The sequence below is a fragment of the Papio anubis genome, chromosome 20 (genome assembly GCF_008728515.1).
Source record: "Papio anubis isolate 15944 chromosome 20, Panubis1.0, whole genome shotgun sequence".
NCBI classification, from domain to species: domain Eukaryota; kingdom Metazoa; phylum Chordata; class Mammalia; order Primates; family Cercopithecidae; genus Papio; species Papio anubis.
In genome coordinates, this window is record NC_044995.1 from 13852127 (window position 1) to 13870811 (window position 18685).

General features: G+C 51.4%; 1 protein-coding gene across 1 annotated transcript in view; it reads left to right on the forward strand.

Annotated features, from left to right (window-relative positions):
- PHLDB3 (pleckstrin homology like domain family B member 3) overlaps nucleotides 1-18685 on the forward strand; it is a 31290-nt gene that overhangs the window by 1275 nt on the left and 11330 nt on the right. Inside the window, 12 exon segments of the mRNA XM_031659419.1 lie at nucleotides 722-775; nucleotides 777-905; nucleotides 1135-1272; nucleotides 5530-5658; nucleotides 6126-6287; nucleotides 7784-7894; nucleotides 8045-8128; nucleotides 8604-8717; nucleotides 17271-17370; nucleotides 17525-17615; nucleotides 17699-17786; nucleotides 18140-18196. Of these exon segments, the coding sequence (XP_031515279.1) occupies nucleotides 722-775; nucleotides 777-905; nucleotides 1135-1272; nucleotides 5530-5658; nucleotides 6126-6287; nucleotides 7784-7894; nucleotides 8045-8128; nucleotides 8604-8717; nucleotides 17271-17370; nucleotides 17525-17615; nucleotides 17699-17786; nucleotides 18140-18196 (1257 nt within the window).

Genomic DNA, 18685 nt, shown 5'->3' on the forward strand with positions numbered 1-18685 from the left:
AGTGATTCAGAGGCAGTGGACAGATACCGAATCTGAGAGACTGGGGTCGGGTGGAGAGAGAGAGAGATAGATCCAGGCACTACGAGAAAGTGACGCCAAGAGAGTAGGACCTGGATAGAGAAAAAGAAACACCTTTCATAAGTCGGCTTTACATCCGCCCACCCTCCATAGGGTACTGCAAGCCTCTGTGGTCCATGTGATTGGGTGGTCACTGGACTTGCACCCTCCCCCACTCCGACCTTGAATACAGGAGGCTGAGGCCGGGTGCGGTGGCTCACGCCTGTAGTCGTAGCACTTTGGGAGGCCGAGGTGGGAGAATCGCTTGAACCTAGGAGTTCGAGACCAGCCTGGGCAACATAGCATGACCCCCTCTCTACCAAAAAATAAAAATAAATAAATAAAAGAGCTTGGGGTGGTAGTGCGCGCCTGTAGTCACAGCTACCTAGGAGGCTGAGGCAGAAGGATCCCTTGAGCCCGGGAGGTCGATGCTGCAGTGAGCCGTAATCGCGCCACTGCACTCCAGCCAGTGAGACCCTATCTCAGGACAAAAAAAAAAAAGAAAAGAAAGAAAGAAAAGAGCCTGCGACAGATTGTGGGAGTGGTGGTTGTGTTAGGTAAGTGGACTGAGACCCGCAGAGGGGGATGTTGGGTGGAGACCAGACCTACCTAGTGATTGCAGGGGGCGAGGCATCTCCACTTAACCACGCCCCCTCAACTTTAGCCCGAGGCTACGCCTCCGACAGCGACTGCGTCCATACCCGCCTCATCCACCTCTTTCGGGGGGAGGGGTGCGAGGGACGGCGCGGCGCCTGCGAGGACAGCAACTGGAGGCATTGACTCGCGTGGCCCTGATGGAGCAGCGAGTGAAGGAGCTACAGCGCCAGAGGAAGGAGCTGAGGATCGAGGTGAGGCTGCGGACCCCTTGGGAAGCCTGGCCCCAACTCAAGGGGAACCCGCAAAGCCGGACTCCCAGCCTTTTCCTCCGGTGGGATCAGATTCTAGGCCCTCCGGTCTTCCTCCCTCCAAGTTCAGGTCCCTGGAGTCCATCCTTCCTTCGAATCCGGTAGTTAAGGCCCTGGGCCTCTTCCTTGGACCTAGGCGTCCGAGCCCCCAGCCCTGGCATTCTCTCCGCAGATGGAGGTGGAAGTGGCCTTGCTGCGGGGTGAGCTGGCTGGGGAGCGAGTGGCCGCTCGCCGGGAGGAGGAGCAGCTGCGGGAGCTGCTGGGGCAGCAGGCGGCCTCGGAGCAGCGCGGCCGCCAGCAGCGGGAACAGGTCTGTTTGGCTCACAGGGTCTTCAGCAGCAGCGTCCTTCCTGGTCCATGGATGTTGGTGTGCTCCTAGCCACCTGCGCCCCGGGGTTGTCCCCATTCCCCAAAGGAAGACATTTGGGCTTCCGAGAGAGTGAGGGGCAGATGCCCCTCCTGGTTTTCCTCCTCCCTCCCTGGGCGTGATTTTGGGGGCTCTTCCTTTGTCCCCTGTCCGTTTGCTATTTAAATGTGGGTGTGTGAAAAATTCCAAACCGGCCGGAAGCGGAGGCTCACGCCTGTAATCATAGCACTTTGGGAGGCCAAGGCGGGCTGATTGCCTGAGTTCAGGAGTTCGAGACCAGCCTGGGCAACATGGCGAAACCCCGTCTCTGCTTAAAAATACAAAAATTAGCAGGGCGTGGTGGCGGGTGCCTGTAGTCCCAGCTACTTGGGAGGCTGAGGCAGAAGAATCGCTTGAATCCGGGAGATGGAGATTGCAGTGAGCCAAAATTGCACCATTGCACTCCAGCAGCCTGGGCAACAAGAACGAGACTCCGTCTCAAAAAAAAAAAAAAAAAAAAAAAAAAAAGAAAGAAAGAAAAAGAAAACTTCCAAACCCACAATAGTCAGGCAGCTCCCATGTCCTGTGCCCACCAGCTTCAGCAATGATTAATATTCTTACATTCTCCTTTCATTATCTCCCATTTGTTTCCATCCCCAGTTTTAAAAGCCAATTCCAGACATCATGTGGCCTGTACATATGTTTACGGTGTATCAGTGACAGATAAGAAATCCTTTTTGGCTAGGCAAGGTGGCTCACACCTGTAATCCCAGTACTTGGGAGATGGCGGGGCACGGTGGGAGGATCGCTTGAGCCCAAGACTGTGAGACCAGCCTGGCAACATAATGAGACACTGTTTCTGTGAAAAATAAAAATACAATTAACCAGGCATGGTGGCATGTGCCTGTGGCCTCAGACTCAGAAGAGTGAGGTGGGAGGATCAATTGAGCCCAGAAGGTAGAGGCCGCAGTGAGCTGTGATCACAACACTGCACTCCAACCTGGATGACAGAGCAAGACCGTGTCTCCAAAAAAAAAAAAAAAAAAAAACTAATAAGTTCTTAGTATTGTCTTATTTCTGGTTAGTTTTTGTGTTTCCCAGAGTCTCAAAATGCCAGTTAACAGGTAGCTTGTTTGAATGAAGTCCCCAAAGGTCAGTGTGATTGGTTGATATGTCTTCCCTGTTGTTTTATCTCTGGTGGTTCCCACCCACTGTGTCTTCCCCATACTGTTTATTAGAAAAACCCAGTCTTCTGTCCCACAGGCAGAGCATGGCCAATTGCATGCCTGTGGTGCCCTTGATGCCTCTGTTTCTGCAAGCAAGTGTTGGTTAGAGGGAGAAGTTTGATCATATTCAGAAGTGCTTTAGTGCTTCCTGAGCCGGTGTCAGGAACTTCATCTCTGGTTGTCCAGACCTCATGAGGTCACCCTGGTCTCTCTCTCTCTCTTTTTTTTTTTCGTGAGATAGAGTTTCGCTCTTGTCACCCAGGCTGGAGTACAATGGCGTGATCTTGGCTCATCGCAACCGCCGCCTCCCAGGTTCAAGTGATTCCCCTGCCTCAGCCTCCCCAGTAGCTGGGATTACAGGCATGCGCCACCATGTCTGGCTAATTTTGTATTTTTAGTAGAGATGGGGTTTCTCCATGTTGGTCAGGCTGGTCTCGAACTCTTGACCTCAGGTGATCTGCCTGCCTTGGCCTCCCAAAGTGCTGGGATTACAGGCATGAGCCACTGCAGTTCAAGGCCATCCTGACCAACATGATGAAACCCCATCTCTACTAAAAATACAAAAAATTAGCCAGGTGTGGTGGTAGGCACCTGTAATCCCAGCTATTTGGGAGGCTGAGGCAGGAGAATCGCTTGAACCTGGGAGGTGGAGGTTGCAGCTCCCAGGAGCCGAGATCACACCACTGCCCTCCAGCCTGGGCAACAAGAGCAAAACTCCATCTCAAAAAAAAACACTTCTATCTGAAGATTGTAACATCATCCGCGGTCATTACTTGGGTTGGTTACCATTATAGGTTGGCAAATGGTGACTTATGATTTTGTCAGTTTTTTATTTGCAAGTGTTGTGCATGTTGGAATTTTCTGAGGCTGGGTCCTGGGCCCTCATTTATCCTCAAAGATCACGTATTTTTCCCAGGCCTTCTCTCCAAAGAGAGAAATGTACCCTTCTTCCCAGGGTACTGGCTACTAGGTACTCCTTTCTCACCCAGATCCAGAAATCTCAGTTGCAGCCCCTCCTCCCTCTGTCCCAGGAGTCCAGGCCCCCAGCTCCTCCTCCCTCAAACCCAGGAGTCCAGATCCTCAGCTCCTCCTTCCTTAGATCCAGGAATCCAGGCCCCAGCCCCTCCTCCCTCTGACCCAGGAGTCTGGCTGCTTCTCATTCACCATATCCAAAGCTGACCTCAGCAACTCCCTTCTCCACACTGTTTGTCTTGCTGTCCCTTTGGTCACCAGGCCAGAGTCCTGGACTTTGCCCTGCACACTTCCCTATCTCTCACCTCCAAGCCCATCAGCCACCATGTCCTATCCTTTCTGCTTCCTGATCTTCTCTGTCTAGTCCATCTATTTTTCAGCCCTACCACCCAGGCCCCAGCTTAGGTCTCACCCTCACTGCTTGGAGGACTCCCGAGGGAGCTGCTCTCCACCTCTCTAACCCACCTCCCTGAGGGATGATTCCTAGTTCCTACTCCATCCTTTCAGTCCTTCTGAGGTTCCCCATATCCCCAGGTTGACCAAACCCCCTGTGAGCTGGACGAGCTGGCCTTCCCACTATCCTCTCTCACCACATTCTTCCCACCATGTTCTTCCCACCACCACATCCTCTTCCTCCCTGGCTGGAGTTTGTCCCCCAGACTTCTTGTACTTTTCAACTTTCATGCATTTGTGCCAAGCCGTTTCCTCTGCCCAAAATGCTCTTCTAGCTCCTTTTATTTTCCCAGATCCAAATGCTCCCTGATTGTTTTGTTTTATTTCATTTTTGAGACAGGGTCTCAGTCTGTCGCCCAGGCTGGAGTGCAGGCTGCAGCCTCAACCTTTGGCTGACATTGTTCCTCATTTTAGGTTCCCACAGTCTCTGGATTTTACTGCCCCGATCTTTCCAACTGGCTGTGTTCCCACCTGGAGGGCAGGGCCCAGATACAATCCACTTCTGCATCCACCGTATCACATAGCAAGAATATGTTTTGCATTTATTTCTTTTCTCTCTTTCTTTTTCCCTTCCTTCCTTCCCCCCCTTTCTCTCTTTCTTTTCTTTCTCTCTCCTTTCTTTCTCTCTCACTTTCTTTCTTTTTTTTTTTGAGACGGAGTCTCGCTCTGTTGCCCAGGCTGGAGTGCAGTGGCACGATCTTGGCTCACTGCAAGCTCCGCCTCCTTGGTTCACACCATTCTCCTGCCTCAGCCTCCGGAGTAGCTGGGACTACAGGCGCCCACCACCACTCCCCGCTAATTTTTTGTATTTTTTGTAGAGACGGGGTTTCACCGTGTTAGCCAGGATGGTCTCGATATCCTGACCTTGTGATCCGCCCGCCTCGGCCTCCCAGAGTGCTGGGATTACAGGCGTGAACCACCGCTCCTGGCCTCTCTCTTTCCTTCCCTTTCCTTCCCTTCCCTTCCCTCCCTCCCTCCCTTCCCTCCTTCCTTCCCTCCCTCCCTCCCTTCCCTCCTTCCTTCCCTCCTTCCTTCCTTTTTCTTTCTCCTCCTTTCCTTTCTTTTTCTTTCTTTTTCTCTTCCTTCTCTTCTCTTCTTTCTCTTCTCTTCTGAGACAGGGTCTCCCTCTGTCACCCAGACTGGAACAGTGATGCAAACACAGCTCCCTGCAGCCTCAATCTCCCTGGCTCCAGGAATCCTCCCACCTCAGCCTCCTGAGTAGCTGGAACTACAGGCATGCACTAACACACTCCACTAATTTTTTTGTTTTTTGTAGAGATGGGCTCCCCCTATGTTGCCCAGGCTAATCTCAAACACCTGGGCTCAAGAGAGCTTCTTGCCTTGGCCTCCCAAAGTGCTAGGATTACAGGTGTGAGCCACCACACCTGGCCTCATTCATTTCTTTAAAATCTTGGCTCTGACTGTGAGGCAGGCCTGCACAGGAGTGAATCACATAGATGAAGTCCCTGCCTTTGTAAAGCTGACACCCCAGGCAGGCTCTGAGATGTGGCTGGCCGCTGCTTCCCCCTCTACGCTCAAGCTGAGGCTGAGAACCTGGTTGTTCTTTCAGGAACAGAGGCGGCTGAGCCAGGAATGGGATCGCCTAGAGGGTCTTCGCCAGAGACTCCGGGAGGCCCAGGGACAGCTCGACTCCCAGCCAGAGGACCAGCGCGAGCGGCTTCTGCAGCGTGTGCAGGAGGTAATGGCCTTCTGGTTCTATCTTTTTTGTTTTTGAGACAGAGTCTTGCCCCATTGCCCAGGCTGGAGTGCAGTGGTGCGATCTCGGCTCACTGCAACCTCTGCCTTCCAGGTTCAAGCGATTCTCCCACCTCAGCCTCTCGTGTAGCTGGGATTACAGGTGCGCACCACCACACCTGGCTAATTTTTGGAATTTTAGTAGAGACGGGGTTTCACTGTGTTGGCCAGGCTGGTCTCGAACTCCTGACAGGTGATCCACCTGCCTCAGCCTTCCAGAGTGCTGGGATTACAGGTGTGAGCCACTGTGCCCAGCTGGCCCTCTGATTCTTAGCCCCCTCCTCCCCCAGGACCCAGGAATCCGGGTCTTCAGTCACCTTCTTCCTCTGACCAGGAGTCCCAGCCCCAGCACCCTACTCCCCGGGGCGCTAGGGATCCAGACCTCCAGCCTTTTTGTGTTCCGACCTATAGATGAGGGAACAACTGGATGTGGCCCAACGCGCCTATGAGGACCTGGAGTTCCAGCAACTGGAGCGGGAGAGCCGGCAGGAGGAGGAGGATCGGGACAGCCCTGGGCCCCAGGCGCCAGACCCCAAGGTCCAGGAACTTCAGGCCAGCACGGCGCAGCACAGAGTGAGCCATGCCCGACCAGCGCTGCCCCCTTTGCTGCTCCTCTCTGTCTCCCCTGCTCTATGTCTGCCTTTTTCTCTGTCCTCGTTTCCTACCTGTCATGTTCTTCTGAATAGTAACAACAGGAGCTGGTACTGATGAAACATTTACTATGTGCCAGATATGGTCCTGAATGTTTCATGAGCATTTCCTCATTGAATCCTTACAACAAACCTATTGAGGCAAGTCCTATTACGTTGTTTTTTTTTTCCATGTTATAAATAAAGAAGCTGAAGGTCAAGATGCTTAAGTAATCTTTTCAAAGTTTCTTTAGTAAGGGATAGAGCCAGGAGTTTTTTATTTTTATTTTTTGAGATAGGGTCTCACTCTGTCACCCAGGCTGGAGTGCAGTGACACGTTCACAGCTCACTGCAGCCTCGACCTCCTGTGCTTAAGCGATCCTCCCACCTCAGCTTCTTGAGTAGCTGGGACCACAGGTACAAGCCCCTACACCTGGATAAGTTTTGTATTTTTAGTAGAGATGGGGTTTCACCTGGTCTCAAACTCTTGGGCTTAAGCAATCCTCCCACCTTGGCCTCTCAAGGTGCTGGGATTACAGGCATGAGCCACCGTGCCTCGCCACAGCCAGGATTTGAACAAACTTGGTATCCACCACCACATTCTTTGCCTCTGTTCCAAAAAGATACTCCATCAGATCCCTCCTGGGAGCTTCACATTCAAGGGTCTGACTTGTCAGACCCTTGGGAAAAAAATGGGCATGTTTGACCATATTTAACACAGAGTTTCCCAAAGTTTTGGATTAGAAAGCTCGACCGGGCTCAGTGGCTCACACCTGTAGTCTCAGCACTTTGGGAGGCCGAGGCAGGCAGATCACCTGAGGTTGGGAGTTCGAGACCAGCCTGACCAACACGGAGAAAGCCCATCTCTATTAAAAATACAAAATTAGCTGAGCGTGGTGGCGCATGCCTGTAATCCCAGCTACTTGGGAGGCTGAAGCAGGAGAATTGCTTGAATCTGGGAGGCAGAGGTGGCGGTGAGCCGAGATTGAGCCATCGCACTTCAGCCTGGGCAACAAGAGCGAAACTGCGTCTCAAAAAAAAAAAAAGCTCTTCTGTGGGTTTCCTTTCCCCGTCTGTTTCTGGATCGTTTTCCTGTCTCACTGGCTTTTCCTTTGTCTCGGGTTGTCTCTATTTGTCTCTGTTCTATTTCTATCTTTTCTTTTCCCTGAATCTTTGTCTACATCTCTGTCTTTTGGGGCCTGTCTTGGTTGCTGTTCTCTCTGTCCATCCCTTTCTCTTCATCTTTCCCAGATCTCTTCTGGACTCTCAAAAGGGAAGAGGGTCCAGGGAGCTGAACGCTGGGTCCCCAGCCCTGGATGCTCCGATCCTGTGGTCTCTGGGAGGGGCTGGAGCAAACCCCAGCCCTCCAGGCAGACGTGGTTCTGTGGGAGGGTGGCTGGGGCCTTGGCAGATGAGTAACCGGGACAGGGTGCTCTGCAGCGCCGAATCCGGGTCCTGGAAGAGCAGCTCAAGTCACTGGGGGAGCAGATGGCAGCCGAGAGCCGGGGGCTGAGCCGGAAGAAGGAGGAGGCCCTTCAGGCCCTGTCACAGGTGAGCTCCCTGGCACCTGCCCTACCATCCTCACTTCCCCCTGGGGCATCCCACCACCTCCCCGCACCCCGGATGTCTCCTGACATTAGGGAAAGCAGCTAGGACAGCCCATTCTGACTTTGACACGTAGCTGTCCATATCTTCTGGTAGGAACGGAGCCGGCTGCTGGAGCTCAATTGCCTTCAGGGAACACCTGGCGGGGACTTCTCTGAGCCCAACCCAGCCCTCACTAAGGTATGGGGATTTTGTATGCCTCTCAGTCCCTCCTCCCTCAGACTGGAAAGTCCAGGCCCCAGCTCCTCCCTCAGACCCAGGAGTCCAGACCCTAGCCCCTCCTCCCTCAGATCAGAGGTCCTGCCCTGAGCCCCCTCCTCCCTCAGACCCAGGAGTCCAGGCCCCCAGCCCCTCCTCCCTCAGACCCCGGAGTCCAGGCCCCCAGCCTCTCCTCCCTCAGACCCAGGAGTCCAGGCCCCCAGCCTTCCTCCCTCAGACCCAGGAGTCCAGGCCCCCAGCCCCTCCTCAGGGAGCCAGCAGTCTCTGCCCACAGCCCTATGCTGGGAGACTGGACACTAAGGACCACATTCCATCTCTCCTTAGTTTTTCTTTCTGAGAAATGGGTGGCACTAGAGGCATGGGCCAGAGCGTGTGGGAACTCATGGTTGCTCTGGGGCCCTCCTGCTCCCACGAACTTTTACCCCCTCTCCTGCAGCTGCTGTTCACCCAGAAGACAGACCACCAGCTATTGGTGCTCCAGGACCCCGCGGCCCACTCCGCTGCCACCCCTACTTCTTCTTGCCTCTTCTCTGTCCACAGCTCCCTGCAGGTACCTCCCCCACTGCCTCTGTTTCCCCATATGTCTTATTGGTCAGCGGGGAGGGAGGGGCTAGGAGCAGAGTCCCCAAACTGGGGTCTCCAGAACTTCCACTCTGATTTTCTATACGGGGGTGTGGGGATAGGAAAGGCTGGCCAAGAGGATATTCCTATGACTCCAGCTTTATTATTATTATTTTTTTCTGCGTAACACCCACCCCTGCCCTGGTGAAATGGGAACATGTGCACCCAGGAGTAGACTTTAAAAGCAACCGAACAGTGTATTTTAATAAGAAGGTCTCCCCTTCTCAGAAGTAATGCAGCTACTTGTGTTTTGAGAATCCTTCTAGACTTCCTTAAAACTGTGGGGATCGGGGGGCAGCTCATTAACAGTTACAACAGACGGCCAGCACGGTGGCTCATGCCTACAATCCCAGCACTTTGGGAGGGCAAGGTGGGCGGATAGCCTGAGGTCAGGAGTTCGAGACCAGCCTGGCCAAGATGGTGAAATCCCATCTCTACCAAAAATACAAAAATTAGCCCGGCATGGTGATGTGAGGCTGAGGCACGAGAATTGCTTGAACCTGAGAAGGCAGAGGTTGCAGTGAGCCGAGATTAGGCCACTGTACTCCAGCCTGGGCGACAGAGTGAGACTTTATCTCAAAAAAAAAAAAATCCCTAATCTAAAGTGCTCGAAAATCTGAAACTCTTTGAGTGCCTACATGACGCTCCAAGGAAATGCACATTGGAGCAGTTTGGGTTTCAGAGTTTTAGGTTACAGATGCTCAACCCAAATATTCCAAAATCTGAAAGAAAATCCCAAATCTGAAACCTTTCTGGTCCCAAGTATTTCCGAGAAGGGATATTCAACCCGTCCTTTTGAAAAAAATGTGTATTAGCTACTAGTTGGCTTTTCTTTTTAAAAATGATATATTTTGAACATATTTATGGGGTACATATGATGTTACATGCATAGAATGCATAATAAGTCAGGGTATTCGGGGTATCCATCTCAAGTATTTATCACTTCTGTATGTTGAGAACATTTCAAGTCCTCTTCTAGCTTTTTTTTTTTTTGACAGAGTCTCACTCTGTTGCCCAGGCTGGAGTGCAATGGTGGGATCACAGCTCACTGCAGCCTCAACCTACCAGGCTCAGGTGATCCTCCCTGAGTAGCTGGGACCACAGGCACGCACCATGTACAACCACACACCACCATGCACCACCACACACAACCACCCACCACCACGCACAACCACGCACCACCACACCTCATGCACCACACACAGCCACGCATCACCACGCACCGCCATGCACCGCCACACACAACCACGCACCGCCACGCACAACCAGGCACCACCACACACAACCACACATCGCCACGCACCACCATGCACCGCCATGCACCACCACGCACAACCACGCACAACCACGCACAAGCACGAACCACCAAGCACAGCTGATTTTTGAAGTTATTTTGGTACAGATGAGGTCTCCCTATGTTGCCCAAGCTGGTCTTGAACCCTTGGGCTCAAGTGGTCCTCCTGCTTTAGCCTCCCAAATTGCTGGGGTTACAGGCATCAGCCACCACGCGTGGGCCCAATTTGTAGCAATAGGGTCTAACTGGCTTTTATTTATTTATTTATTTGTTTGAGACAGAGTTTCACTCTTGTTGATCAGGCTGGAGTACAATGATGTGATCTCAACTCACTGCAACCTCCGCCTCCTGGGTTCAAGTGATTCTCCAGCCTCAGCCTCCCGAGTAGCTGGGATTATAGGCGTGTGCTACCACACCTGGCTAATTTTTGTATTTTTAATAGAGATGGGGTTTTGCCATGTTGGCCAGGCTGGTCTTGAACTCCTGACCTCAGGTGATCTGCCTGCCTTGGCCTCCCAAAGTGCTGGGATTACAGGTGTGATCCACTATGCCTGGCCCACTGGTTTTTATTTTTTGACTTAACTCTATCTTGGAGATTGTTTTATATTGATACATTTAGAGTTGCCTCATTTTTAATGACTTTACAATAATAATAATAATATTAACAAAAGCAATAATAATAACAATGGTTTTATTGAGTCATTATAGTGTGCAAGGCGTGGTTACAAATGCTTCATGCTGATTGGCTTACTGATTTGTCTTTGCAACAAATCTGTGAGCTAGGTTCTTGTTTCCATGGCAAAAACATCATGACAGAGAGGTTAAGTTGTTTAACCAGCTAGTATGTGGAAGAGCTGGGATTTGAACCCAGGAACTCTGTTTTCAGAACCTAGGTTCTTTTTCCCCTTTTTTTTTTTTTTTTTTGAGATAGGGTCTGCCTCTGTCACCCAGGCCAGAGTGCAGTGACATGATCTGCCTCCCAGGCTCAAGCCATTCTCCCACCTCAGCCTCTGGAGTAGCTGGGACTACAGCCACCACACCCAGCTAATTTGTGTATGTGTGTGTGTAGAGATGGGGTTTTGCCATGTTGCCCAAGCTGGTCTCGAACTCCTGAGCTCAAGCAATCTTCCTGCCTCAGCCTCCCAAAGTGCTGGGATTACAGGTGTGAGCCACCACGCTCAACCTCCTAGAGCCTAGGTTCTTAATCACTCTGGGCTTGACATTCCACTGTGGGGACATGGAACAGCCCTCCCTCTGCAAGTTGTGATTTGAGGTTTTTTTCAACTTTAAGCAATGCTGTTAAGAATATGAGTGTGTGGGCCGGGCATGGTGGCTCATGCCTATAATCCTAGCACTTTGGGAGGCTGAGGCGGGTGGATCACCTGAGGTCAGGAGTTTGAGACCTGGGCGACAGAGTAAGACTGTGTCTCAAAAATAAATAAATAAATAAATAATAACAGTGTGCGGCAGCTCATGCCTGTAATCCAGCACTTTGAGAGAGGCTGAGGTGGGTGGATCCCTTGAGGTCAGGAGTTCAAAACCAGCCTGGCCAACTTGGTGAAACCCCATCTCTACTAAAAATACAAAAAATTGGCTGGGCGCGGTGGCTCACGCCTGTAATCCCAGCACTTTGGGAGGCTGAGACAGGCGGATCACAAGGTCAGGAGTTCGAGACCAGCCTGGCCAACATGGTGAAACCCTGTCTCTACTAAAAATACAAAAATTAGCGAGGTGTGGCACACATCTGTAGTCCCAGCTACTCAGGAAGCTGAGGCAGGAGAATTGCTTGAACCCAGGAGGTGCAGGTTGCAGTGAGCCGAGATCATGCCACTGCACTCCAGCCTGGATGACAGAGTTAGGCTTTGTTTAAAAAAAAAAAAAAAAATCAGCTGGGTGTGCTGGTGCATGCCTATAATCCCAGTTACTCAGGAGGCTGAGGCAGGAGAATAGTTTGAACCCAGGAGATGGAGGTTTCAGTGAGCCAAGGTCGCACCACTGCATGCCAGCCTGGGCGACAGAGTGAGACTCCGTGGCGGGGCGCGGTGGCTCACGCCTGTAATCTCAGCACTTTGGGAGGCCGAGGCGGGCAGATCATGAGGTCAGGAGATGGAGACTATCCTGGCTAACACGGTGCAACCCCATCTCTACTAAAAAACAAACAAACAAAAAATCAGCCGGGCATGGTGGTGGGTGCCTGTAGTCCCAGCTACTCGGGAGGCTGAGGCAGGAGAAGGGCATGAACCTGGGAGGCGGAGCTTGCAGTAAGCCAAGATCATGCCACTGCATTCCAGCCTGGGCAACACAGCAAGACTCCGTCTCAAAAAAAATATATATTGTTATTTACTAATCAATATTAATAATACTAATTTTAACGCACTTAATATAGGTCAGGGTCTATTCTAAACCATTTTATCACTTTGAACCTTATGGAATTGCTATTACTTGGAGGCAGGAAACAGTTGTATACTGGCAATTCCCCTGGCTCAACCTAATATATAAAATTTCATTTTTTCTTGGGAAGAACCCCCACAAGCAGGTTCCGTCATTATTCAGGTGAAGGGTTAGCAGATGTTCTTCTGTATGGGAAATTAACTTTCTAGCTGCTACCCCTGGAAACCTGACGAAGGTAGGTGTCAGCTGTGTTGCCAGGCAACGTGACTTAGAATAGCAATTACCCTTATTAGTAAATTGCATATATGAAAATACTTGGTGGGACGCCATGTCCAGTCCTATGGAGTTGTCACCTGAGTTGTTGGCTCCTGTGCACAGGAGGCCTCTAAGCCCAGGTGTACCCTGTATCCACCAATGTGGATCTCATTGCTTAGCTCCTGGATCTCACCTGGGGGCCACCCATGCTTCTACATGCATTGTGTGAGGTCACTCGTTTAATTCTTGCAACAACCCAGGAAGGGCAGTGAGATGTTACCCACTTTACAGAGAGGACACCTCGCTTGAGAAGAGAAATGACTTGTCTACGACATGCACCCAGGAAGTGGCAGAGCTGGGATTTGAACCTGAACCGGCCTGTTTCTATGGCCTGCTGATGGCTTATGCGGTTCCTACAACATAAGTGCCATGCAGACAAAGCTGGGGTCTGTCCTGCCCACTTGGTTCCTCAGTGCCAAGTATCTAAGATCTCCCAGCTAGGAAGTGCTGGGAATATGGCTGAAAGGAAGGAAAAAGTCAAGAAAAAGTCAAGAAAAAGTCAGGGATTTGAGCCTCAGTTTCCTCTCCGTGAAGTGGAGCTAACATTTCTCAACTCCCAGAGTTTTTATTTTTAATTTTTTAATTTTTAAGACAGTCTCGCCGGGCGCGGTGGCTCACGCCTGTAATCCCAGCACTTTGGGAGGCTGAGGCGGGCGGATCACAAGGTCAGGAGATCGAGACCATCCTGGCTAACACGGTGAAACCCCGTCTCTACTAAAAATACAAAAAATTTAGTCGGGTATGGTGGCGGGCACCTGTGGTCCCAGCTACTCAGGAGGCTGAGGCAGGAGAATGGCGTGGGCCCGGGAGGCGGAGCTTGCAGTGAGCCGAGATCGCGCCACTGCACTCCAGCCTGGGCGACAGAGCGAGACTCCGTCTCAAAAAAAAAAAAAGACAGTCTCGCTCTGTCGCCCAGGCTGGAGTGAAGTGTATGGTGCGATCTTGGCTCACTGCAGCCTCTACCTCCTAGCCTCAAGTGATTCTCTGCCTCAGTCCCCCAGGTAGCTGGGATTACAGGCATGCACCACCACGCCAGGCTAATTTTTGTATTCTTTGTAGACATAGGGTCTCACTATATTGCAAATTCCTGAGTTCAAGTGATCTGCCTTCCCCGGGCCTCCCAAAGTGCTAGGATTACAGGTGTCAGCCTTCATGCCTGGCCCATTATTTTCTTCCATGATTCCCCTTAACCCCTAAATATTCCTAAATTTACTACCTAATGTCAAGCCCATTCTCTTATACAACCACAGTTCAATGATCAATTTCAGGAAACTAACACTGAGACAATACTATTAGAATCCACAGATCTTACTTATAATTTGTCAGTTGTTCCACCAATGTTTTCCCCCCCTTTCTTTCTTTCTTTCCCTTCCTCCCTTCCTTCCTTCCTTCCTTCCTTCCTTCCTTCCTTCCTTCCTTCCTTCCTTCCTTCCTTTTCTTTCTTTCCTCCCTCCCTCCCTCCCTTCCTCCTTCCTTCCTTCCTCTCTCTCTCTCTCTCTCTCTCTGTCTCTCTCTCTGTCTCTCTCTCTCTCTCTATCTCTCTCTGTCTCTCTCTCTCTCTCTTTTGGCTCACTTGCTCTTTCTTTCTATTTTTTTTGGCAAAGTCTTGCTCTGTCGCCCAGGTTGGAGTGCAGTGGTGTGATCTTGGCTCACTGCAACTTCTGCCTCCCTGGTTTAAGCGATTCTCCTGCCTCAGCCTCCTGAGTAGCTGCAATTACAGGTGCCCACCACCGCGCCCAGCTAATTTTTGTATTTTTAGTAGAGATGGGGTTTCAGCATGTTGACCAGGCTGGTCTTGAACTCCCGACCTCAGATGATCGGCCTGCCTCGGCCTCCCAGAGTGCTGGAATTACAGGCATGAGCCACTGTTCCTGGTCCCACCAGTGTTTTTTTCTAGCAACAAATTCACAAAAAGAAAACAAACTTTTTTTTCTTGGCTAAGGAACACAGGTTGCATTTAGTTGTCATGTTTATTTGTTTTTAAAAAGTTAACATTATCCTCATTCAAAATTCACACGGTGTGGGAGGATATTCAGAGAAGACTTTGCGGCTCTTGTTCCCCCTCCTACGCTGTTCACTTCCTGAGGGTCACCAGGGTTCCCAATTTCCCATGTGTTCCCCGGAGATACTCTGTGTTGACACAGCTAGTCATGTACATACTTTTTCCCTCTTTTTATGCATACCTAGTTTATTCTACGCTGTTCTGTACTTGCTTTAAAAAAAAAAAAAAAACTTTAAGAGTCAGATCTCACTGTCGCCCAGGCTAGAGTACAGTGGCATGATCATGGCTCACTGCAGCCTCAACCTCCTGGGCTCAAGTGATCCTCCCACCTCAGCCTCCCGAGTAGCTGGGACTACAGGTGCACGCTACCACACCTGGCCTTGCTTTTCTCTTGGATATTATGTTCTGTTTTTTTTCTTTCTTTCTTTCTTTTTTGGATCTTACGTTCTCTCTGGATATAGGATGCATCTTCCTCTTGTTGTACACCGCAGAATTGTCCATGGAGTCAGCTGGGCATGGTGGCTCATGCCTGTAATCCCAGCACTTTGGGAGGCCAAGGCAGGTGGATCACTTGAAGTCAGGAATTAGAGACCAGCCTGACCAATATGGTGAAACCCCATCTCTACTAAAAATACAAAAATTAGCCTGGTGTGGTGTCACACGCCTGTAATCCCAGGTACTCGGGAGGCTGAGGCAGGAGAATCGCTTGAACCCAGGAGGTGGAGGTTGCAATGAGCCGAGATTGCGCTACTGCACTCCAGCCTGGGCAACACAGTGAGACTCCAACTCAAAAAAAAAAAAAAAAAAAGGTCTATGGAGTGCATAAGCCATGGTTCATTTACCTTGTCCCCTTCTGATGGGCACTTAGGTGGTCTCCATGCTTTTGTTAGCACAGATGGCACTGCAGGGAATGACCTCGAACTCAGATCACTTTGCATGTGTATGAGTGTACCATCGGCTGAATTTCTAGAGTGGAATTGGGGCTCCATGGTTTATGCATTTGTCATTCAGATTTTTTTTTTAAAAAGCGAAGTTGCTCTCCATAAAGCTTGTTCCAGTAGAACACCCCCAGTATTACGTGAGGACATCTGGGTTTCCTACATAGCCACCAGCACAGTGGGGTTTTTGTTTTTATGTTTTACTTATTTATTTTTTTTGAGACAGGCTCGCTCTCTCTCGCCCAGACTGACTGGAGTGCAGTGGCACAGTCTCAGCTCACTGCAACCTTGACCTCCCGGGTTCAAGCGATCCTCCCACGTCAGCCTCCACAGTAGCTGGGACTGCAGGCACATGCCACCACGCCCGGCTAATTTTTGTATTTTTTGTAGAGACAGAGTTTCACCATGTTGCCCAGGCTGGTCTCCAACTCCTGGGCTCAAGCAATTTGCCTGCCTGGGCCTCTCAAAGTGCTGGCATTATGGGTGTGAGCCACTGTGCCCGGAGGCAGTGGGATTTTTTTTTTTTTTTTGAGACGGCATCTCACTCTGTCATCCTGGATTTCAATGGTGAGCTCTTGGCTCACTGAAACCTCTGCCTCCCGGGTTCAAGCAATTGTCCTGCCTCAACCTCCTGAGTAGCTGGGATTATAGGCACGTGCCACCATGCCTGGCTAATTTTTGTATTTTTAGTAGAGACAGGGTTTCACCATGTTGGCCTGGCTGGTCTCGAATGCCTGACCTCAAGTTATCCACCCACCTCAGCCTCCCAAAGTGTTGGGATTACAGGCATGAGCCACCACACCTGACCCACAGTGGGCTTTTTAGAAAGAGTTTCATTGAGGCATAATTCATGTCCCCATACAATTCATTCATTTAAATTGTACAGTTCTGTGTCTTTTAGTATATTCAAAGTTATGCAAACATTACCACAATCAATTTTAGAACATTTTCATTACTCCCCAAAAGAAACCCTGCATCCCTTAGCCTCTCGGTTCCCCCATCTACCCCAGTCCGGGCAACCATGATTCTACTTTCCATTTCTATGTTAATTTGCCTGTTCGGGACATTTCTTTTTTTCTTTTCTTTTTTTTTTGAGACGGAGTCTCGCTCTGTCACTCAGGCTGGAGTGCAGTGGCGCGATCTTAGCTCACTGCAAGCTCCACCTCCCAGGTTCAAGCGATTCTTCTGCCTCAGCCTCCCGAGTATTTGGGACTACAGGCGCCCACCACCTCTCCCGGCTGATTTCTGTATTTTTAGTGGAGATGGGGTTTCGCCGTATTGGCCAGGCTGGTCTCGAGCTCCCGGCCTCAGGTGATCCGCCTGCCTTGGACTCCCAAAGTGCTGGGATTACAGGCGTGAGCCACTGCGCTCGGCCTGACATTATAAATGGGATCATACCCCTGTGAGGTCCTTTCACTCAGCATATGTCGACAGTAGCGTTTTGATTTGTGCTGACTGGGTGGTGGTTTCACTGGGCAGTGCTCTGACTTAGGGTGGCGATCAAGCCTTTTTCCTATGCTCATGGGCCTTTTGTGTTTTCAGGGCTCCATTGGCCTCCAGAGGACCGGGAGCCTGCCCCGGAAAAGGGGAGAGAGGGCGAGCCAGAGAGGATCCCCCCGACCTCTGTCCTTCCATTGTACTGGTGAGGATCCCCCTGTTTCCCGCTTCCTTCCCGCATCAGCACCCATCCTGCAGCAGAGGATGGAGGAAACCTGCACCTCTGCCTGCAGGGGGAGAAGTGGAGGGGCTCAGGCCAGGGTGTATCCAGCCCCGTAACCTGGTCCCCTCTATCCTAGAATCCCTGGAGGCCTCAGCTCTCCCGCCAGCAGTGGGGGACTCCGGCAGATACCCCCTCTACCAGCTGCTGAACTGTGGCCGTGGGAATAGGTGAGACGTCAGAGAGAAGGTGGGGAGATGGGAGAAGAGGCCCAGCCACTGTAACCCACCCCGTCTGTGTTCCCTCCTCCTAGCTGTGGGGCCGTCCACCCGGACATTGCCCACATGGAGCGGCTTCTGCAGCAGGCCATGGCGGAGAGGGAGCGGCTGCTCAAGGCCCGGGTGAGAGCCCAGGCCATCCTCTTAGGAACAGAAGACTGCCCCAGCCCTTCTTCCCTCAGACCCGGGAGACCCCTAGTCCCTCCTCCCTCAGACCCAGGGGTCCAGGCCCCCAGCCTCTCCTCCCTCAGACCCAGGGGTCCTGGCCCCTCCTCCCTCAGACCCAGGGGTCCAGGCCCCCAGCCCCACCTCCTTCAGACCCAGGATTCCAGGCCCCCAGCCCCACCTCCTTCAGACCCAGGATTCCAGGCCCCCAGCCCCTCTACCCTCAGAACAGGGAACCTAGGACATTCTCCAGCCACCCCATCATCTTATGGGCTGGCATCCTCATTGAGTGCTTCATCCTAAATCCACAGGAAGGAACAAGAAGGGGCACAGAAGGTTCCTCAGGCCCTGCTGTCCCTGCCATCACGGTCAGTCCCACCCCTGCCTTCACGCCCACCTCTCCCTGCTCTGTTTCTCCCCCTGACCTATGCCCTTTCTTACATTTGACCCTTTCCTTTCCTCCAATGGAACAGAAAAGTGTCCGGGGCTTGGCAAGGGAAAGGGAACTGCAGAGGACCAGTTCCTGTTCCCATGACCTGTCGATGGTCATCTCTATGTGTGGCAGGTCCTCGGGTAACTTGCTCTACTCTGCCTCGGTTTCCTCTTCTGTACATTGGTGACAATGTCAGCAGTCAGTACAGAAGGACAAGTCCATGCTGGGACTTATTCCTGGCCTCTAGCAATCCTCCTACCTCAGCCTCTCAGAGTACTGGGATTATAGTGTGAACCACCATACCCGGTCCATGCTGGAACTTTTCAAAATCATTTAAAATTTTGTTTTTGGCCGGGCGTGGTGGCTCGTGCCTGTAATCCTAGCACTTTGGGAGGCCAAGGTGGGTGGATCACCTGAGGTCAGG